We start from the raw sequence: 23,962 nt of genomic DNA on the forward strand, positions 1-23,962 counted from the left end.
GAAACACGAATTTCCAACCACTCGTGCCAAGGGGTTAATTAACTCAGTAGCCAGAAAGAGCTGCAGGACTGCTTTTCCCTCTCGCCACTCCAATCAGTGCAGAGTGCAAAAAAGAGACATTCCAGAGCTGCTCAGTGTTGTCCTAGTTTACATGTGTTTGAATATTAATTCAGTTAACGTCTGCAGATAGTCAGCCAAATGCCACTTTCTACTCTTCTACGTTAGGTGAGGGTTCAATGTAGCTACAGGTCTTGATAGATGGCTGTTTATATATATATAAAACTAGCATTAGAGCTATATACTTTATTTCAGACATGAACAGATTTTTCTTTTATGTTCTTTTTTACACTTTCCTGCTCTACTCAAAATATATGCTCTAGTTTTTGATTTTAAATAGGGGGCACTCTTGTAGTTTCTGGGAGGACATTTGACCATACAGTTCAGAGAGTGGTAACACATCAGTTTGAAGCTGTACACTGATTTTCAGTACCAACAGCAAAGTATGTATCTTCCCAGACTAAACAAATCTGCAGAAGTCAAGAATTTGTGTGCACAGAAGAATGATACCAATGTCTGTGTGATAATATTATATCACTCTCAGGAGTGTAAGGCTGTGTACAAAGAGCTGGGATCACTACGCTGAGCAGTAGCCCACAGCATGTGTCAGAATCTGAGCTATTCCATTGCCTGTACCCAGGAAATCCCCAGCAGCACTCACCTGCCCTCCCTGACGCACCAGCCGCAGTACGGGTCCCTCGCTTGAGTGCACTTCTCACAGTCTGAATACCTGTGGCAGTCCTGCACAGGCAGCCGATGCACCTGGAAAACCAAAGGAAGGCAAACTGTAACAGATCTAAAGGGGGCACAAGGAGACTGAATGTTTGTGGACAGGGTTGTACAGTGCCATGGCAGCAGAAGACTTGGCCCTGTATTATTATGATCAGAGCTCAGACTGAGTTTAAGAAAATACATACAAAACCAGAGCGTGATTATTTTCCCCTTAAAAGAGTCCAACTTTACACATTTAACCTGCTTTTTCCCAGTATTATCTCATCTCTCTTCAGACTAACACTGTTAAGAATCACAAGCAAGTCTTACAAAAATTGACCTTTTCAGTTCCTCCAGTTACTTCTGAAAATCCACATTACAGCAGTCACTGCAGGACAGACGCTGCATCAAGAGCGCTCTGAATTCAAGAAAGAGCTACCGCAGGACAGATACTTTCAAAAGGCAGACTTGGCACTAGCTAGACCATTTTTTAAGAGTCTCTTCCCCTCTGTATCACTAACATGGACATAAATTGTTTGGAAATGTGACCGCCAGTGGCACTTTTAGCCAGAAGGCATTTCAGGAAGTCTGCAAGCGTGAGAGTGCGAGGGTACTTTGGGTTACTGCACTGCTCCATGCCTAACTCTCCACCATGCAATACATTCATGAGAGAAAATGGAAATAATTATGACAGGAAGCAGCGGGGAAAAGAGCATCAACAGTCCTCATGTCTCAGTCCCCCAGCAAGTATATGGCTTCTGGTTTTGATTTCCTTTGGTGCTGAGAATAAACAAGTTTGTCCCTCTTTGATGCACAGAAAAAGGAGCCAGCACACAACCACCCCTTCTAGCTACACTGCTGAAATGACGCAAAGGGAGAATGGGGCAGACATCTTCCTGTTGTTGAGTATGGTTTAAAGAGTGTGAAAAGTCTAGAAACTGTAACTCTGAAATGTAGCCTTTCTTTTTTCTACCTTATATCCTCTCGTTTAAGACAACTGGCAATTACGAAACTACTTTGGAAGTCTTGAGTTTAGCGTTTTCTTTCACATTCTAAAGAGTTCAGTCTGACTCAGTTAAGGAAAAATGTCAATATTGGGTAGTTTTCTGGCATTTATTAATACAGAGGTTTACTTTTTCTGCATTCTCCCACAGATTCTTACCTAACTGGAGCTGAGTTACTGGAACTCTGCTTCACTAACTGGTACCCACGAGTAATTTAATATCCAGTGAATGGCTTTTTTATGACAAAGTATTTATTTCATAATTCTGGCAGGCAGAAACAAGCCCCAGAGATTGCCATCTCTGCAAGTTTTATGTAAACTTAATGGTTTAAAAAAAATAAAAGGAAAAGCAGCTCCATTTACAGCCAGCTACAAACTGCACAGAATCTAATTTTAGAGATTTTCTAATTGGCACTCTTAATCAAAAAGAGTGGTAAAAGCCAAAACAAGCAAACAAGCTAGTGATCATGGTAAGTGACTGCCACAGGCTTCTGCTTTCCTCCCAGTATGGTATGTACTGTAGGAATTTGGGATCCTACCAGTGCTGTTCACTTGTAATGAATCAGCATGAGCACGGCAGGGGTGGTACGCTCCTTTCCAAGTCCCCCAAGAAGCTGCCAGAGCTTTCTCCTGCTGTCTGCCCAAGCTCTGGGAACAGAGCAGGGAGGAGAGGGCTGACTTTTGAAAGCATTTGCTCCAAGCCACCTACTGCTTACTGACACAGCAGCAGAAGCTGGGAGGAGAAGTGAAACAGGAAAGCAAGAGCTTATTTCTCACTATGGCTCTTAACCTCCCTATCATTCTCGCCTGTATTTCTCTCAATTTGATTTCTTTTTAAAGGCTGGTTCAAGTTATCACCTACCACATCATCACTTTCACTTTGCTCAAGTGCTTACAGAGCCCAAGCAGTTCATTTCCAAATGCTGAGGCAGGCTGCATCTGCCAGGTAGCTTAGCAGTAAGCATGCCTATCAGCAGTGCTAGCCTGCCCTTATTGTTTACCTTATTTTAAATACCTCCAGTGGGGTTCTGATATCTCTATTCCCACAAATTCCAGCCATGCTTAACCCAGAAGAGCACATTTCAGCATTTATTCTTTTCCCCTTGCTTACGTCTCCCAGTTCTGAAGGCCTCCATTCTCCTCCTGTCTATCTGCTTCTAAAAAGGGGAGGGACCGCTCATTGTAACTAACTCCTGGAGATGACAGTAATGTAATGTCTTTACAGAGCTCCCAACTCCAGTTATTCATATTTCAGCTGAACAGGTTTTGTAGAAGAAAACTATTATTCACATTATTGAGAAATTGCAGTGTTTGTGAGAGCTTCTGGGAAAAGCTTGAACTGAAATCCTTTCCTTGGCAGACATTTACCACTTTCTAAATTCAAACATTTTAAGAGATAGAATTATTGTTTTGCAAATTTTCTCTGAAAAAATTGTGTGTGGCCTTCCTAACTTCCACCAGTTCAAGCAGTCTGTCACCAGAACACCTGTCCTCCTTCAAGGTTGCTGCCATCTCCTATGCTGCTCAGTGGCTCTGGCAGGGACCGCAGGACCTTTTAAGCAACAACATGCTAGCTTGTCAAGTGGGGTGCCAGGGTACCCAGGCTTTTGTGGACAACACTTACGTTTGGGATTCTGTTCCAAATCTGAGCAAAAGCCCAAAGAGAAGCATCAACTACTCCAAAAAAACACCAAAACCCAACAAAACCAAACAGTAACCTCTCCCATAAACTGTCATGATTTTAATTACTTTATCAGTTCCAATGTGGCTTCTAGTCTGAAAATCTTCAGCTAGAATATAACACTGTTGCAGTAGGAGTTCATATTAATCCTTTTATAAAACAGACAGCATTTTTATTGCACTGTTTTCCCCAAAATCTCTCCTTTCACATTCCCTCCTCATTTCCCCATGTTAGTGCTGTGGAGTGTTTCCCACGTCCCATTCTATGTCACTGTCAATACTGCAGATGGTTGCAGGCTGTTACCCGCCCTGTCCTGGAGAGCTGCTGAACTACATGTTTGAGGTTGGCAGCTCCAGCCACCACAGAGAAGTGTCGATGAGGATTACAGCTGGAGGTGAAGGAGAAATCCGGCATCCCTTTCATCTCCTACTTCCTTTTTTTTCTTCCTTTCTTTACAAACCTCCATTGTCTCTCACCTAGGAGAACCTAGAAGAGACTGCCTGTGCCTCTTGTAGCGAAGTCTGACCTTCCCTTCTGCACTCACTAACTAGCAGAAACTCGAACAAAAGTGTCTCCAAAAGTTGTAATTTTCTCTATTGCTTCTTAGTCTTTGACAGCAAAACCCACAAAAACTCCTGGTGGTTTTGCAGATGTAAATGCTGCCAGCATCCAAAATCCTAAAGTACTCCTGATAAGGACTGATGGCAGCTAGAGCATTCACCAGTGCCCCATGGACACCACAGTGAGCACTGGGGCTGCTTGACCCTGTGTGACATGCTGATGCCAAACATCTCAACTGCATGCTTCTCACAGACAGCATAAGAGAGCTTCAGATGTGAACTCACTTTCCATTTCAAATTGCTAAATACCACAGTTCGCTAAGTCACAACAGTCAAGTCCATCAGCTTAGACTTGAGAAAGATCTTCATACACACAGAGCCAGGGGAGTCCCACCAAATAGGGTGACTTCCAGGAACAACTGAGAAATGTACAAATCTCAGGTAAAGATGCAGAGAAAGTGAAAATAGACCTGGTCCTTATTGCAAGCAGGACATACCTTGTCTGTGGTCATCACGTACAGATTTTCTTGGGTTTGGTCAAGGACCAGGTCATTCTTTATGGGTTTGTTCAGTTCAATAGTAAGAGAGCTGTACTCAGATGCAGTAGATGACAGGAACACCTATTTCATGGAAGAAAGAAAGTTAGTTAATTTTGCTTATTTCCCCACCCCTATATCATTATATCTGGCTATTGTTGTAAAAGACAACAAAAGATGCTTCTCTAAATGCAGGAGACTACAGGAGAGCTAAGGAGAACCTCCATCCTTTAAGGCATGTGGGGGGAAACACAGTGACAAAGGATGAAGAAAAGGCTGAGGTACTTAGTGCCTTCTTTGCCTCAGTCTTTAATGGTAAGACCAGTTGTCCCCTGGGTCCCCAGTGTCCTGAGAAGGAAAACAGGGATGGGGAGGAGAATGAAGCACCCATAATCCAAGGGGAAATGGTCAGTGACCTGCTATACCACTTAGACACACAAAGGTCTATGGAGCTGGGTGGGATACACTGAGGGAGCTGCTGGAAGTGCTCACCAAGCCACTTCCAATCATTCATTGGCTGTCCTGGCTAACTGGGGAGGTCCCAGTTGATGGGAGGTTAGTGAATGTGATGCCCATCTACAAGAAGGGTCAGGAGGATCTGAGGAACTACAGGCCTGTCAGTCTGACCTCAGTGCTGGGGAGTGTTAAGGAGCTGATCAGCTTGACTATCACCATGCTGCACATACAGGACAACCAAACAAATGGGCACCGTCAGTTTATGAAAGGTAGGTCCCACATGACTAACTTGTTCTCCTATGACAAGGCGACCTGCCTAGTTGATGAGGGAAATGCTGTGGATGTTGTCTACCTAGAGTTTAGTAAAGCCTTTGACACTGTTTCCCACAGCATTCTCCTGGATAATCTACCTGCTCATGGCTTGGACAGGTGTACTCTTCATTGGGTAAAAAAACTGTCTGGATGGCCAGGCCTAAAGAGTGGTAGTGAATGGAGTTAAATACATCCTGACGTCTGGTCACAAGTGGTGTTCCCTGGGGCTCAGTAGTTGGGCCAGTTCGGTATCAATGCTCTGGATGAGGGGATCGAGTGCACCCTCACTAAATTTTGCAGATGAGACCAAGTTGGGCAGGAATGTTGATCTGCTGGAGGGTAGGAAGGCTCTGCAGAAGGATCTGGACAGGCTGGATCGATGGGCCAAGGCCAATTGTATAAGGTTCAACAAGGCTCAGTGCCAAGTCCGGCACTTGGGGCACAACAACCCCATGCAATGCTACAGGCTGGGTGAAGAGTGGTTGGAAATCCGTTTGGCAGAAAAGGATCTGGGGATGTTGGTCAGCAGTGGCTGAGCATAAGCCAGCTTGTGCTCAGGCGGCCAAGAAGGCCAACAGCATCCTGGATTGTACCAGAGATAGTGTGGCCAGCAGGGTCAGGGCAGTGATCATGCCCCTGTACTCGGCACTGGTGAAGTCACACCTTGAATACTGTGTTCAGTTCTGACCCCTCACTACAATAAAGACATCAAGGTGCATGTTCAAAGAGCAGCAGTGAAGCTGATGAAATTTTTTCACAAGGAGGGCTGTCAAGCTTTGGAACAGGATGCCCAGGGAAGTGGTGAAGTCACCATCCCTGGAGGTATTTAAAAGACATGTAGATGTGGCACCTGTGTTTTGATGGGACTTGGCAGTGCCAGGTTTATGGTTGGACTTGGTGATCTTAAAGGTTTTTTCCAACCTAAATGGTTCTATGATTAATGAAAATCCTGAGTTTACTCAAGTTCACAAATTCACATTAGGGAAATAATTTTCATTTGAAGTAAATGGCATCAAAAGCAAAAAGCAAAGCATCAAACTCATGAAAAGAAAATGCTCGCTGCTGGCAAGAGCTATTATTTTTATTTTTATTTTTACTTTTTAAATAGTGATTTATTTTAGTGCTGTAAAATTAAAATTCACAACTCAGAGGTTTTGCACTTGAAGGTGTTCAACTTTGTTGTCTTCTCTTATGGTAACCAACAGTTTCAGCTTCAAATTTCAGACCACATAGTGGCACATGGCCATAACTCCTCTTCAAACAAAATAAGGTTTTTGCTGTTGCATTCTGGACATTTTGACACCCAAACATGTGAACCTTTAAGCCTCACACCATGCAGTCAGAATTTAGCAGAGCTCCAGCTTGGGCTTTGTACTGCCATATCTATTCACTGAATGGCCAGAATGATTACAAAAAGAAAACTGTTCTTAAACTAGTATGGGCTTGAATAGAGATAAGGCTAGAGCAGCTGTTAGATTACCTAAGGCTGTTTATTTAGGGTTCTCAGTAGGTACCTAATCCTTTGGGAAAAGTGCCATTCAGGCAATGCTAATTCAATCTGTGTATCGAATAGCTGAGGTACATCAGAAATAATGTGGTTTTTCACTGAAATTAAAAATACCTCTAAGCTCTAAGAGAATTTGTTCCTTGTATGTGATCTTATAAATGCCATTTACTTTCAGAGTAACGTATGCTAACTCTACAGTTCATGATCTTTTAAACACCTTCCAGGCTTTTAAGTCCAGTTTGTTACCTTAAGGATTTTACCATCTGACGTTCCCAGGAATGCCACAGTATGCCCATTCTCCACAGCCACAGTGACGGCTGTGAGATTCATCCCTTCTTTTTGCAGTACCGGCTTCTCTACAACACCATTCTTACTTCCCAAAAGGTATGGCAAGTGTTCGGAGCCACAGGGGAAATTTTTGCTTGCATTCTAATAAGGAATAGCAATACAGAGAGATGTTAAACATTCAGATCACTAATTCCGAGCTAAGAATGGAGTGCAAGCCTATTACCAGTCAGTATAATACCCCTCAGACATAGAAGAGTGGAAAGAGAGAAATGGATTGTCTGGCCGTTTTCCCCCAGCCAACAGGCAGCACTCAGAAAGCAGCCTGCTAATTGCAAACTGCTTCAATGCTTTCACTTTCCAGAAGACAAGGGGGAAAGAATTTTTTTGTTTCTATTTCATTACAGCAGTACAGTTTAAAAAGTAACCAGTCTGTTTAATTAAAATGAACGTGTCCTACAAATTGGGTTGACTAGTTTTGTGTTGAAGATGGTTTTTTTAGTGCTGTTTTGGTTCTTAATTTGCTGCTCTCCATAGAAATGCAACCCACTGGCAACTGTCTCATGAGCTTCAACACATTCCCCCTTCACTATACTTTAAGCCTGAGCTGCAGGGAGTGCCACCAGAAGGAAGTTCATTCACACCTTGCCTTTCCTGCTATATTTGGTAACAAGACTGTCTTACTGATCTGAAATCTGCACCTCCTTTTTGCTGGAAGCCACGGCCATTCCACTTGTCACAGTCAGGACTTCTGTGTTTGATGCTTAGCTCATATGCAGGGTACTGAAGTAACACTGGTGTTTGGAAGCAAAAAGTGTTCTTTTGGCTTTTTATCAGTGCTAGTGACCTACTGTGTGGGTGACGGTTGTGGTTTCATGAGAAGAAGGATTATGGGTCAATATCAACATTCCCAGACACCATCTTCAGCAGCTTTCAGCTGCTTATGCAAGTGTGTACCTTGCTCAGACTGGGGAATTAAGACATCCCCCTAAAAGCTGGCTGAGTTATTTTTTAAGATGATTCTGTTCCTCAACCCAGTTTAGGGTTAGCTGCAGTAACAATGGCATGAACAAACAGTGCTTGAGAGTAGGGTGGTGTGGACAAAACCATCATAAAGTCAATGAAGATGCTGAAGGCTGCCTCCCAGAGACAGTAAATTGAAAATAGCTGTAAACTGAAAAACAGTATCTGGAGGGTTATAACAGTGCCCTACAAAAACCTTACAGCCAAGGTAGTGACAAGTGTAAAAAGATGGCCGTCATGCTATGGACGTATTTTGAGAGAGAGCAAAATATTAACAGCACTTGAATATAAGAAACGGATATTTCCATATACTTCTGTATATTTCTGTATACCTGAAAATTCAAATCCAAGTGAGAAACAAGACTGAACTCCAGGTATCACCTATGAGATTCCTAATACCATTTAAAACATTTTAAATATATTGGCAGAAACCAGAATTGTCTGTAGTGATCATCTGGAAGCTGATCATGGGCATAACAAATCACTGCATTTGACTCAGTAATTTCCATAGCAGACAGAACTTCTTAAAAGAAATGCATTTATGAAACCAATATTCATCTTTCAGAAGACATAAAATGTTTTTTAAAAGACTCAAAATTATTACTTTCTTGCCACTTCTTGCTTGACCTGTTCTGTCACGCCCCCAACCACATTCCACTACTACAGTGAATTCAGCTATTGATTTTTCAGTCATGTGATTTCACTATAGTTTAGCTCAAAGCCAACCCAAAACATGCAGTTGTATAGTTTCCTGTAAATCTAACACAGATTATAACACTGATACTGATATTACCAGTCCATGTGATGCACACGGGTTTTCTGCTGAAAAAAGTTTGTAAAATGAGCTGGTGTTCTTTTTAGTGTAGCAGTCGTTCCGGTTTTTTTCCATCTTTTCATTGATATGCCGCAAGGAAAAGACACACATGGCAGATTTCAGAGAGCCGCTATCTTTGTTTACTTTGCTGAAGAGTGCAAGAAGAACTTTGTCATCTGAGAAAGCATCTGTAGTTTGTCTCTGCTGAGCCATGCTCTCAGCCAGCTCTTCTCCTGGAGTAGTGACGTAAGCAGAATGACAGTGATCATAGGCACCATCATCATCCTTGCAACCCAAGTCCATTTCAAAGTAGGAATAATAATGGGCATCATCTTTGCACAGGCGTGCAATCAGTGTGCGGTTATTGACGGGCTGTTTCTCTTGCTGGTTAAAAATAAAATAAACATAATTTTTATCCTCAAAGACTGCCACAAATTGTTGTGTGCTTGATGAGTGATAAGCTGACTTAACAGCTGCTGAGTCTGTATACATTTCAAAAATGTCTTTCCCATCCCTGTCGTAGAGCTGCCGAGTGCTGATTATTATTCCATTATCATTTGGTCCATTCCCTTTCCCAACAAACAGCACTCGGTCGTTATTCAAGGAAGTGATCAATCCCACAGTTGATACATTCTCATCGTTGCTTGCTACAAAGGATTTTTCTCCACTACTGTCTACATAATACTTCTCTTTGCTAATGTCTTCTAGATCTCTGATGGCACAGATTCCCTTGAAAAGGCTTCCACACACCACAATCGTTTTATCCGCCTTGTTCAGCAACAGTAATTTGTTATAATTGTCAGTCAGTACTGCCTCTTTACATTGATTTTCATCAATGGGAGGTGTGCACTTTTTGTTGTCCTTTCTTGGACCTGTTTCTACAAACCTTATTACTTCCAGGTTTTCCGTAAGCTGATACAGAGCATTTACCACTCCCAAGTAGATTATCCCAGTGTCATTGTCCACTGTTAGATGATTTAGCTCTGTAGCACTCTGAAAAAATTTAAGTTCCTCATTTCTGGATAAGGTGATGCAAAAACAGCTCCAAATGCTCAGTGTCCAGATCCATGAAGCCATTTCTATTAATACCTAAAAAGGGAAAGAAGAATGTGAAACATATAAAAAAATACACAAAATTCAGCAACATTGTATTTTTTTCTTTCACAATTTCAGACACAAATACGCTTATGCATGTGTGGACCACATGAAGATTATAGAAAGCCTAAAACCCTGTTAATTGCCTAGCAATTTAATACGTTGGGGAAGGATTAAACAATGTCATATGTCCAAATGACTGTCATATAACCAATTAGATAATCAATCCTGTGCTAAAGCGCAATGAGAACAACAGACAGTTTGAAGCGATGCAGAGTGCCAAGAAGTGGTGGTGCTTCTCCAGGCAGCTTCATACTGTGTGGATTAGTTATTGTTTAGATCTTAAAAACAAGTTGGGGGATCTCAGTGTTTCATGTGGCTCTCCCTTAACAGAGGGGGAAATTTTGCATAAAAATGTTTGAGAGGTTTGGTGTTGCAGGACTTTCCCCAGAAAGGAAAAAACTTTAATTGGCTACAAGCCTGCATCTGGCTGCTGATGCTCTTTGAGAAAGCGTTACACAAATCCTTCACCGATGTAAAGCTGGAAGATGGTAGAGCCCCTAATACTTGCCTTTGGCCTCTGGTATGCATTACCACCCCACATTCCAATTCACTGGAGTACTGACACTTCCTAGTTTCAAATCTGCCTTAAGAACATCACTTAGAGCTTTATGGGATTAAGATTCTGTTACTGGGTTTGTTCTTTGCTTTTACTTCCCAAGCAGATCACCTGGCTGTTTGAAATGAGACAAAAACCTCCTGTAACTTGTAATAAGAGATTTAATTTTAACCTGAAAAGTTAAATGAGAGGCAAGCCCCAACTGGCTTCCTAAGCACAGAACATTTTGTCAGTGTTTTCTGCAAGTGTTTAGCTCTGAGAACAGACACAGAAGGTGGCATGTTTGAACACACTGATTTCAGGGGGAAAAGGATAAATACTGTTTGGAGGAAGTACTGAAAACCAAATATGATCCACAGTATTTTCATTTTCAAAGTTAACCATGTGACTCCAGAGTCTGATGAGGAAAGCACCTGTAAACTTAAAGGAAATCTCAAGATAAATCTGAAAATATCTGGAATTGTGAATAGAAAGGATAAAGAACCCCCCAAAACGAACCAACTGATAAAACCAAGAGAAACATTTAACAAAGTAAGCTAACAGCAAAAGCCTTGTAGGAGGAGAAAAGCATAGAATGCCAAAACAAGAGATAAAAAGGAACCGTACTCCTGTGTCAGCTACAACCTCTGTTTTGGCAGCAGTAATAGACTCTGATGGGATGTGAAAAAGAATTGCCTGAATCATCATTTATGCTAGATAACTAAGGTTAAATGTCAGCAACCAGGCTGCAGAACTGTGAGCAGGGAGAGAAGGATACTTGTGAGCACAAGCCATCTGCTGGCTCCCTAAACGACCCCAGCATTGCCAGCAATGCAGAAAGACAACTCCTGCCCTCCAATATTGGCCGCATTTTGCCCCTCTACAGAGAAAGTGTGTGTGAAACAGTGAGAACTCTTTCTAAAAGCAGAGTGATTCTAACTTCTAAAACCCCCAAAACTTAGCAAATGTAAGTCAATATAGCAACGAAGACAAAATAAAAGGCTAACTTCAATATTGTTTTGCTAAAGCTCTTACGTACAAAACGAAGCAGGTAACTTTAAAACGAGGTCAGAGAAGAGACAGTACATTACTGACAGCACAAGCCCAACTTTTTAATGATAGCTGACCTCATATTACAGTGACCAAGAAAAGGCTAAGAATTATAACCCATTCTTCAGACACACGGACTTCAGCTCATGTTTTGCAATGTAGTGAAGTGTTGGACCTCTCTACAACAACCTTATACCTGCACTAAGGAATCCAGACGAATTCTGGTATTTTCTGTCAGAAACTCCTCTTTTCTCCCTGCTCCCAAGGACCTCAATTTTCCCAACAAGCTTTGATCCCAGTTTACATCTCTGTGGCTAAATTGTATATCATAATGCATGTCATCTAGTTTCAAATAATTTCCCTTACAGTTATCTGGAGTGAAATAAACAGCTTGACATACTACTGCAGTGTTGTTTCATAACAGTTTTACCATTCTACTATCTATTGCAGAGATTTACTTGTCCCTGTTTTTCCCACAAGGCAATTATTGTCAGATTATTATAATTTCTATTCTCAGTCAAGAAAAAAAAGAAGCCATAAATAGCTTTACTTATAAAATATGCCTTGAATGAATGAAAAGTAATTTATTATACCTCAATTTCTGTATTCAGTTCACCTCCATGTCCATTTACATCAGTGGATTAGAAACATATTTTGTCCGTTTGAGGCACCCAGGATGCAGACACTGCACTTACAATACACCTGCTTTGTCCCACAGGCAGAACGAAGACTTGCTGGCTTATGCCGGAGCCAGAACGTAAGAAAAAGTACATTTTGCACCTCTAAAGCAGACTCTGAAAGGAGTCATTAATCCCTCTGTACAAAAACAGGTAATGCTTCCTCCCTACTATTTTCTACCTTGTTTACTTATCAAATTTATGACTCAAATTATTCAGAACTACAGACATTCACCATCAATTCTGTCTTTCCTTCTTCCTTTTTTCCTCTTTTTTGTTGGCATTAACTCCCTGCCACCACAGTAACCTGCCAAACACCATCAGATTATCTCAGACCTCCACGCAAGGTTACAAATTCTTCATTCTCCATATAACATATTAGTTTCATCACCCACCCCCCTTCCAAAGCAAACAGTAAACAAAATTTAAATATGCTATGGAAAAGATCCAGAACCAAATTCCCATGCACTTCTTAGACACTAGGCTTAAGGAAAGCAAAAGCAAACAAAATGGAATGAGGTGCACTACAACCACCTGTCATTCTCATCTGATCTTAACTGGAAAGTAGCAGCTGGAGGAATCCTGCAATGATCAGCTGATGTGGTAGGAATAACAGGACTGCTGTTAACACAGATGCGCTACTAAGTTAGGTGTTATAGAAATGTATCAAGGGAAAAACTTGTGTTTTAAATGTGCAAGTCCTGAAAACAAAAGTGAAAATGAGAAAGAAGCCCAGGCTAGAGCATGAAATCCAAGATGTTCAACTCATGGATTTCCAATGACTTAATCACACACTTTAAAATACACGTGGGTCTGTGTGGCTTACTCAGAGTCATGCCCTGGTCCTGAGAACTGACATACACCCTCTGACCTCAGTTTTAAGTTTAGTTTTAAGCCTTCTCTCAGATTCAGGACAAAAGAAGACACAATTTGTTTTCTGTCTCTCAAACTCTTGTCTTCATCTTGCCTCTTGCTTCTCTGATATAATTAGAATCACATCAAGATTACCTGAATTGCAAAGTCATTTTCTTTTTTGATTCCTGCCTTTTTCATCAATGCCTTCTTGATTCCTTCCACCATCTTAAAACATACTCCTCTTCTGATTTCTTCTGATTCATATCTCCTTTCTCAAGTAACAAGTGACAGGACAAGAGGAAATGGCCTCAAGATGCACAAGCAGAGCTTTAGACTGGCTATTAGGACATTTCTTCACCAAAAGGGTTTTCAAGCATTGGAACAGGCTGCCCAGGGAAGTGGTGGAATCACCATCCCTGAAGGTATCTAAAAGATGTGTAGATGTGCACTTAGAGACATGGTTTAGTGGTGGACTTGGTAGCCTTGGGTTAACAGTTGGACTCAATCATCTTAAAGGTCTTTTCCAATCGAAAGGATTCTGTACTTCTATGATATACCTTACACACAACTGGATGTGATTTTGAAGAGTATCCTAGAAGGAAGGCAGTAACAATAAACACAGTCCTAAAGCATAAAAAACTTATACAGACGTGTGTGTTGGAATAGCTGCGATTTAAAACAAGTGTTATTCCCAAAAATGATGGACAAGAAAGTCTTCAGTGAAGGAATAATCTGACCAGTTTAGCTCCAGTTGTGTTTTTGCAGAGCTGTTCTTCACAAACCATGTATATATATATATACTGAGTTAAACTGTTACCTCATTTGATCCAGACAAAGTTTTGTTACTTGAAGTTCTGGATCTAGAGACAACACTTCTGCCAAGAGAAGCAGATACTGATACACTTTAACAGTAAGTGATGCAGAGAACTGTGGTTCTCCCTGAAAACTTTCCCTTCATCAGGGAGATGCCAAAAGATACAAAAGACCTTTAAACTGAAAAGAAAAAAGGTAAGAAGACTGAAACCCTTCAACTTAGGAAAGATAAAAATCCAAAGAATGCACCCAAATGGCACAGATATTTGGGGAAAGAGGAATGAAAGTATTTTCTACCTCATTTTAAGTAATTTTGCTGTTACTGATAGGTTTTTGCTGTTACTGATAGCTTCTGATAGGTTTCCCACAAGTCAGAAATAATTCAGCTTTCATTTTTAAGCTCAAAGGAATTCAGAACAGAAACCTTTTGGATTTCCAATCTTCTACTTCTGTGAGAACTGTAGGTAAACATGAGCCCTTTCCTCCCCAGCTACAGCTCTTATTACTATTTCCTTAAAACCAATGAACAATTTAGCTTGCTGGTTCAAGAAAGAGATCACTTGGAAAAACACTCTGCAGGATTCAGACTAGTTTCCTAAGAGCATGGCTACATGCTGGAAAGGCTTTGGAGAGAGAGCAACTCTCTGCAGACTATGCCATACGTCCAAAATTGGTTTAGTAGAGCCACCAAGAACAGCGATCACTATGATGGGTGTTCATCCCTTTAGCTGTGATGGTTTGCTGTTGGCAGGTGGGATCTGTGGGAGGTCACTTTGTGGAGACTGAAAAAACAATACCCACTCCTCTGGAAGCTGTGATAGCCTGCACTGCTCTATCAGAAAAGAAGTAATTTTCCTTCCCTTTTGCTGCTCCTAGAAACACCATTTGCTAAGATATAGCACATCTTTGTATGGGACAAACCATTCCATCTGGTGAAACTGTTGGAAAAGTGGCAAAAAAAAAAGGGTAAATACTGATTCTACTCCAGATCTGGAAGACAAAAATTTTGCTTGCTTTCACAAGGCATATTCTCAATTGTTTTTCTTATTTTTTAATTAATTGTCAATAATATAAAGTTTATTTTTTAATATGTGTAATATTTATATTGATATGGATATTCTTTTACAAGAACTGGTTGCAAATTAAGGAAATAATGACTGCTACTCCCTGAGTCCCTGGGCATTCTGCAAGTGTTTTCTCTGCAGTCCCTCAGTAAAACAAATAGAAGACACATGAAACCACAAATTCAGGTTACTGAAAACCAGGGTTTCCTATACCATGGTTCCATCCAGAAAGAGCCAGCTATGGTGGGTTGATTCTGGCTGGATGTCAGGTGCCCTCCAAAGCTGCCCTATCACTGTCTTCCTCAACTAGACAGGGGGAGAAAAACACAAAGAAAAGCTCGTGGGTTGAGATAAGGACAGGGAGAGATCACTCACCCTTTACTGTCATGGGCAAAACAGGCTCAACATGGGAAATTAGTTTATTACCAACCAAATCAGAGTAGGGTAATGAGAAATAAAACCTGAATCTTATAACGCCTTTCCTTCATCCCTCCCTTCTTTCTGAGCTCAACTGTACTCCCTATTTTCTCTACTTTGTCCCTTCCCCCAGCAGCTACACAAATGCAATACACCTATACCATGGTTTCATTTGCTAAGAATAAGCTGCTCCAAAGAGGAGTAAATCTATCCCTCACGCCTGCAACATCAGCAGAGGCCAATGGTAGCTGGGAGACAAAAGCATGCACTGGACTGTTCCCCTGGGAAAGAAGCATGGGCAACAAGATTCTTACATCACTTTGGAGACTCTCATCTTTCAGAAGATCTGAGGTATCAGCAGCAAAAAGAGCTCAGATAACTCACTCCCTGAGTGAGCCCATTAACTCAAGTAGACACTGAGGCTTCCCACCACCAGGCTAGCTGGGAGCCCAAGGGCAAAGGGGCACATTTAAAAGGATGAGGCAGTGTTGCAAGAGCAAGGCCACCCAAAGAGACTTTTAAGGACTTTTCTTGACCTTTACTTACAAGGTCATCCCCATCAAGCTTCCCACAAAGGCAGATGCTGGGTTTTAAGAATCCATGTCACCAATCATTTACCAAAGATCACCAAACCTTGCTCATCCCACAGTTACCAAGTGGGTAAGGAAGGGATTAAACAGGGGATCTCATCCAGCTATAATATCTCTGGCAACTACATTGAAACAGTACTGCCACCAAAAAATGGGCCAGCCACCCAAAAGTTTTCCTGTCCCAGCATGGAAAAGGTTTCTCCAGGCACTGCAACTGAATTAACAGCTGAGGAGCTAAGCTGCTTTTCCTGGCACGACCTGTATCTACCAGCACCTCCACACCAAGGACTCTCATGAACTTGGTACAAAATGGCCAGGGTTGAGTCAAAAGTTCAAGTGAGGCAAACAGTTAGCAAATTCAGAGTTTGCATTAATAATTGTGTCATTAGCTTCAAGCTAAATTAATAACACTATTGGTAGGCTGAATCAAAACCTTTCATCTGTGCACATCTGAACTCCAATGTATTTAATATTCTGATCCAGATCCAAATTCAGAAGAAGAGGGAGCAACATGAGTCTTAATTTTTCAACCAGGAGTCACTCAAAAGAGCATTAACAACAGGTAATGAGACTCAGAAAATGCATACTTACATATTTTGTGATCACATTCAAGGATTTCCAATAAAGCGCTGTCTGTGCAACATCAGCAGGTAAACAGAAAGGTACTTTGCAGATTTATACGCACTTAGAAGCAGAGCCATGCTAGACAAGCTGAACTGTAATGAATTCCCTGGTTTACTGCAGCCAGACCTGGCAGCATTTTGATTTTGAAAATCTTTTACACCATGGGTTCTGCCTTAGTCCAAGGGTGAGGTTTTGCTGCTCTTAGGAATCAAGGCAAAATTTTCTGAAGCAAAAGTACCTGCAAGGATTCACAGTGCCAAGTAGCTTAAAAACATCAATAAAAATAGCTGCTGTGGAAAGATCTCATTCCACAGCGTTAGCTATCAGCAGTTACAGAGTATAAACCACTCCGAGACATAGCTGCTTATGCCAGAAAGGTCTCTTCAAATCCTTATTTTTATCACTGTATTTTTTGTTATGAAGACAAGCGTTGATATTATCATCTCAAACAAGAGGGTTGCATTAGCCCCACTGATGCAGAGAGGAGCACACAGAAAAGAGAAATGCCACAGAAGCAGACCTGCATTCCTGCCTTCCTGGACCACACCTCCTGTTTGGTTTGGACTTCTACATTCATCCCTTCATCTTTTCTGCATTCCCTCAGTAGAAATGAAGCACCCATTTTAATGAGGCCTTGTTTTCTCAGTGTCACAAAGATGTAGTTGATCTGCAAGAAAAAGCAGCTGAGTAACGTGTTTGACAGCAAGCAGCTGACTCTGCAGGAATCTGAACCCACAGAATCTCCTCTTTGACCCACTTCGTGGTTTTGTTAAACCATACAGTTTCCTAACTAACAAAAACCTGGGGTTTTATTTTTTTTCCAAGCTCACTGAGCACTAAGCTCAGTGATGCCCTATGGATCAACTTCCAGCTGCATCAGTCTGCTGTTGGCACAGGACCACAGGCCCCTCCAGACACTTCCAAAGTCTTTTACAGACACTTTTATGCTACCTGACCCTGCAAATGACCAAATCTAAAAATCAAAATCTAAACACCTACTGTAAGGTCTCAGCTGCCCAAGCTTTGAGGGGGGATGGCTCCCTGCAGCAACCGCCGTGCAAGGCAGTCACAGCAGATAGCAGGGGTGCCCCATGCAAGCCCTGGGTTATTCTACCCCTTTCCAACTCAGGAAAACTGTTTTGTTTTCTTTTAGCTGGGGGACCTGCAGAAAATGAGAATGATTCTGGAGCATGAGGAGGAAAACCCAGGGAGTTAGGATAGCTTTAATTCACTGGCTTTCCCTGCACTAATAAGTGCATTGCAGCACAAGGAAAAAAATGCATTTATACTGATAGTAAAAGGACTCTGTGTCACCAGCTCCTTGCTACAACAATGAATTGCTTGTTTTCAGTGCTAAGGTCATCTTCAAGGACTGGTTTTGGACTTCCCCTGGAAGAAACAAGAAAGGAGGCGGAATTTTTTTCCAGTGTGGGGGAATCTGAGCATAACCATGTGGAAACAAACACAAACTATTCTGGCTCTTTCCTTGCCAGAATCAGTTCTCCCTGTAATTAACTATTAATCAAAAACACAAAAAATAATCAAATCAAAAGGACATTTCGAGCATGTGTGAAGCTTTACTTTCCCTACCAATTGCACAAGTGGGACTCCAGAGGTCACAGGCAGGCGATCCATCCCACCCTCAGAACAGAAGCACCAAATCACGCTCCGGATGTCCAACACAGCCGCAGCCTTTTGCAGCAGACCCAGCCCACTCCAGCGGCAGCTCCAACCTTCACGTACCCCTTGCTGAGCTGAGCGCTGTGAGAGGAGGGCTGGAAACAGCTGGGGATTTTCTTGCTGTGATACAGCTGTACAGGACAGCACACAGACCTTGAAAGCCAAGCAGCACTTGGGCATGAGGCAGAGCCAGAATTTGTTTCCTCCTGTTACATTATAATATTATATAGAGCTTAATAGAAGAATCATGTATAAGTTGCAATGATAACACTGTATGAAATCTATGCCATAAACCAGTGGGATAAATCGATTTTGAGACATAATGAAATGCAAATATGGCAAGTATTCAGAAAGCTCTGACAACAACATCCTTTCTCTCTAAGTCTCCCTCTCCCTTGGTAGTGTTTGCTCTGTGATTCCCTACCTCATCATCACTCTTTCTTCTTATTCTTCCATTTCTCCTGATTTTGTTTTCCCATTTGGGCTTAATGGATTCCTGCGTTCTTCATTTTAATGTAGGTATCTGGCTGTGCCAGTGATCTATCCAGAACTTCTGAGAAGTGAGACAGAAGCGCTATGAAAACCAGAAGCTGTCAATCACACTAAATGGAATACTATGATATGTTTTGCGCTTAGGCAGCTGATAATGCAAGCCACAAAGAGAGAAAGGCAGAAGAGGATGGGGAAAATTCTTGAAATGGAAAACTTATTGAATGTTGGGAGCCAAGAAACACATAGCTGAGGAATGGAGAATTTTCCTGGCTTCTGCTGCTGGAGGTAAATTGCAGGGGTTTGTCTGGTTCATCTTTCTTGAAATTCTTTAACCGTTAGTTTGGACCATTTGAACATCCATGGTGGTGGTGCTCATTTTGATTGCTCTGAGATTCAAGTGTGTGTGGGTTTTTTTTCTCTCTGCCCTTCAAATTAATGTTCATGAGTTTTAAAAAGCCCTTTTATTTTTTCTCCCTTACACATCTTTTCACATCTTCTTACAGCTCCTCTTCCCCCCACCTTCCTCTTTTCTTTTTTTCTCAAGCACAGCCTCCAAGTTTCTTCTCCTGAGGCTGCTCCTACTACAGCTTGAATACTCTCATGGAGAGTCTCTGATGACAAAGCAGAATATAGAATGGAAAAGGGGAAAAAAAAAGAGAGCAAGAACCTCAGGTGATTTTTCAGACCTCTGTGGGGAGCTCAGACATACTGCCTCATTGGCTTCCTACCTCTCTTCAAACCTTATCTAGAAACACCTTTTGTTACTTGACTGCTTTTTCCTCTCTTTTTGTTTCCTCTTGCTTTTTCAGAGAAAAGAAAAATACAGCAAGACATATCTAACTTCATGGCATCTGCTGATTTGAAATGCTCAGTGTTCACTCCAGCCTGGGGAGGAGGAGAGAAGGTATGTACAGAAGAGATGGTACTGGGTGAACTGGTGTCCTGCCACAGAAAGCCAAGAAGAGAAAGCAGTACATGGTACAGGTGAAGCAGCACAGAAGAAACAACCAACTGGGGTGGCTGTTTCTGTTCACAGACAGATAACACCTGCAGCTGAGAAGGGAGTGGGAAGAAGATGGAGAGACACATGGCAACAGGGCAGATACAGCCTGGAGAAGCAGAAGAGAAGTGGAGCAAGAAAGGGCATGTGGTAAATATTTGGAGTGTTTTTTAAGGTAATGGGGAGATGAGTGAAACAGAATGAGCAGGAAAGAGGTCTTGCAGGAAACTGAACCTGCTAAAATAAATACCATAGGTAGTGCAAAGGGTTAAGCACCAGAGATGCAAATAAATATAGAACAGGCTGTGTGTTACCAAGTCACATTTGATTGCACTTATTCATTTACCCATTATGGCTTTTGGCTGCCGCAGGCGAGAAGAGACAAAGCAGAATTGCAGCATTTTGACTTGTGTTTACCTTTTCCTGTTTGGTTGGGGTTTTTGTTTTTCATTCTTTCAAATAAATACATAAGGCTCATCTAAATGAATGGAGTGTCCCTGGCTCTAACAGCAGTACCAGCTAGCACTGATCCAATCTGCCCAGACAGACACTGTGCTCACTCCTGTGTTTCTATTCATTGTATTCCACAATAAATTTATATAATCAGTTAACCAGTAATTTGCACAAACCTGTCAGCAGCACCTACCTGTGCCTGTCTATTTAAGGGTCTGTCAGCAAAAGCATTATAAAATCCCCTTTTTATGGATGCATAACACAGTCATAAAATGTGTTTTCCTAGCTTCAAAACTGCCCAACTCTATTTAATCTCCAGGAGCACTTTATTTCAAAAAAAGGAGCATGTGTGATGGAAATATTTTACTGGCTATTTCACACCAGTCCCTCCAAAACAGAGTCCTTCCTTTACAATTACAGGTCCTCAGCCATGCTGAACAAAATGCTACCACCTCCACAGAACAGCTGTAACGCACACAAGACAGATGTGAGTAAAACCAGCCAATGCATAGGTGGGCTCAGGACCTACTCCAACTGAACCTGTCAACCAGACCAGGAGCTCTTCATGGCCTGTGTTGAGAGCTCTGACAGGATTTAGGTGATGCATAAACTTGCAGAGACACTTAGAATGGTTTGGGCTGGAAGGGACCTTAAAGATCACCCAGTTCCAACTCCCCTGCCACCTTCCTCTATACTGGGTTGCTCAAAGCCCCATCCAGCCTGGCCTTGAACACTGCCAGGGATGGGGCCGCCACGGCTTCTCTGGGAAACCTGTTCCAATGCCTCAGCACCCTCACAGGGAAGAACTTATTTCCTATATCCAATCTAAGCCTAACCTCTAAAACCTTTGCTCCTTGTCCTGTCACTACAAGCCCTGCTGAAAAGTGTCTCTCCATCTTTCTTGTAAGTACCCTGTAAGTACTGGATAAGGCTCCCCTATGCTGGGTGCAATTTTTACTTGGAAATGCTGCTGTCCAGTAAGTGCACATACATACATGATCTCTTCCTCTCTGCCCTGAAGAAAACTACAGGCCTAAGTCCCAGAATTTGTCCCTATAATTACTGGTCCAAGATTTACAATTTTCTCCTGTCTCCTCAAAGGCTTTCAAGAGCCACAAGTTGTGCTCCTAAAGATCAGACTATGCAATTTGAGATACATGGAAGGAAATAGCTACAGACAAGCAGACTTGCCCTTCCACTCCTATCAGTAACAACCCACATTTTGGGCTATTTATTTATCTGGCTGCTGATTTTGCAATCAAACTATTCTCAAAGAGTATTTTAACCTAAAACAACTGCAGGACTCAGAAATATATCTTTAAAGACAAAAAAAAGAAGACATACACACACGCACAACTGTTTGCACTGTAAATAGAGCATCTGGTTTCAGTCTCCTAACATTAAAAGTTGACTCTTCCTAAGAGTTGGTAACTCTAAACCCTCTCTATCCTTGATTGATGAGCTGGGTTAACCATGCTCAAATAAAGGAGTGGCATTTGTCATGCTTCTGGCAGCACAGTGTGTCTTTAACCTGTTGCTTAAATAAGTGCTGCCAAGGCATCTCTATGAAAAAGCACACTACAAAAGAAGCAAACCCCCGAGTAAAGTCATGCAGACTCTTACTACTTTCTTACCAGAGAGGCTGCAGGACAAGTTGGGCACAATGTTTGCTTCACACACAGTCCTGCTCATGGCAACCCCATTTCCTGGCCCCATTTTGTTTTGATGTTTGAATAAACACGAAAGTATGCCCTGTGCAACAGTCAATGTCAACAAATCTAAAAGACGTCTCCACCAACTCTACTGGCTTCCCACAGACCCGACATAAAATTCCCGGAGTGGTCCTAGTGACAAGACAGAGCACCTGCTCCCCAGTGTTGCAGCCTCTGCTGCTGCAGAGCACAGTACAATTCTGGTTGTAACAAGATGAGTTTCTTCCGTGTGTTTGTAGTAGGGCAGAGAGGCCGCTGCAAGGCTGCTTGGCATCTGTTGGGAACACTTTTCTCACTGGTAAGAGCATTTGGACACTCGAGTTAGTAGAGCCAATAAGGGCCAGCTATATTATACGAGGTGAATAGAGAGCAGTGTAAATCCTCCTCCTTGCATGACCAGTTTCATCCCACAGTCCTAATTATTCAGGCAGCCTCCAAAGGCTTCTGTGGGCAGCCTTCTTCACGCATCTTCTGAGCTCTTAAGCTAAATTTTTTTTTTTATGGCACCCACTGATGTGGTTAAAAAGTCTAATCCAAGTACATTTTACAATGCTTGCTTTGTATGCGGAGTATTGGGGTATATATATTTCAAATTTGAATTTACAGAAGTCACTCAATGTATTTAGAAATTCTATCCACTAGATAAACTCTAAATTCAAACCTGAACACTTTCTACAGGAGAATATATATCTAGGAAAGTCTTCAAACACAATCACCATGCATAAGCACTTTTAACTGTTTGAAAGCAAATAAGCTGAAAATTTACAGGGGTACATTAAGACATAAAGTTTATAGTGCTGATGTGTATGGATAATAGGAAATATGCCACAAAGCATGACATCATTGAAAACAGAATCTGCATTCCCCTGCAAACAACTGAAGGATACTCAGAAGTACAGTATTTTATATATGCATATTCTGAAGCCTTCATTTGGACAGCCTTACTTCCAAGTAACCAGAACGCACAGCTTAGTTGTTTCAGGAGCACTTCTGATTCTACATGTGATACATAAAGGAAAGAAAAAACTACTACTGCAACAGCCAAAGACTGCAAGTTTTTGTTCAGGCTGCGTATTTCATGAGAGAAGTCCTTCTATAGACTCAAGTAAAAAGGAACATTTTTATGGGCTAGTTTACCCTGTAAAATATTCACCCTAATCCTTGTAAAAATATATTTCATGCTAATCCTTCTGCCTGAAAGCATTTTTTGCAGACAACTTTGAACATTTCTATCACATTTTATTAGCTTTGAGCTGAACTAATTTCACTAATTTTCATCAGGTTTATTAGGATCTGTCTAGATACTAGATTTGTAAAGTTGATCCGGTTTTATATAAAGCCCTCAAACTGGTACATTTTCATTTCCCAAGCAGACATCTATCTTCATCTGCATCTTGTAAAGTACTAAGTACCTTCTTGGCTCTTAATTAACTAGAAGCAATGACCTATGCATTAGGTAGTAATAGCACCCAATTAGTGGAAATGTATAATACTTGCAAAGTCTTATCAGACACATCATAGTAGAGAGATATTTGCCCATTCATGCTTCATACCCTGGATGTGATATACCAGCAATCTGTAGCCATGACAGAATACTAGCACAAGACTAACAATTCCTACCCCTTGGCCTCATCTTTCCAATGTGAATTTCTAAAGACATTCAGATGGTAATATATTGTGCATTTATGACTGCCATCAGAATGTTGTATCTCCAAGCTTTAAATATGCCTACCATCGAACTTATTACAGTAGTATAACCATGGAGGTTTGTTAAACATGCAAGGCTAGAACCTGCTGGGCACAGGAAGGTTTTGAAGCATTGGAAATTCCTCTGTGGAAGAGTTCGCCCTTCCAAAACAAAGCTGGAAATCAGTCCCAGAGACCAGAAATCCCATTT

General features: G+C 41.6%; 1 protein-coding gene across 4 annotated transcripts in view; it reads right to left on the bottom strand.

Annotated features, from left to right (window-relative positions):
- PLXNB2 (plexin B2) overlaps positions 1–23,962 on the bottom strand; it is a 115,002-nt gene that overhangs the window by 70,503 nt on the left and 20,537 nt on the right. For 3 of the 4 annotated variants that reach the window (XM_061372944.1, XM_061372943.1, XM_061372945.1), the window contains exons 2-5: positions 8,925–10,034; positions 7,070–7,252; positions 4,510–4,632; positions 719–819 (exon numbers count right to left, since the gene is read on the bottom strand). In XM_061372944.1, coding sequence (XP_061228928.1) covers positions 719–819; positions 4,510–4,632; positions 7,070–7,252; positions 8,925–10,022 — 1,505 coding nt within the window. In that variant the 5' untranslated portion in view covers positions 10,023–10,034. Of the gene's footprint in view, positions 1–718; positions 820–4,509; positions 4,633–7,069; positions 7,253–8,924; positions 10,035–17,248; positions 17,366–23,962 lie in introns of those variants that run through there. The other variant, XM_061372942.1, reaches the window with a different exon arrangement.

Source organism: Neopsephotus bourkii, unplaced genomic scaffold, assembly GCF_033783945.1.
Source record: "Neopsephotus bourkii isolate Nb327-2 ecotype Australia unplaced genomic scaffold, CSIRO-AGI_Nbou_v1 NB_1624, whole genome shotgun sequence".
Taxonomy (NCBI): Eukaryota; Metazoa; Chordata; class Aves; order Psittaciformes; family Psittacidae; genus Neopsephotus; species Neopsephotus bourkii.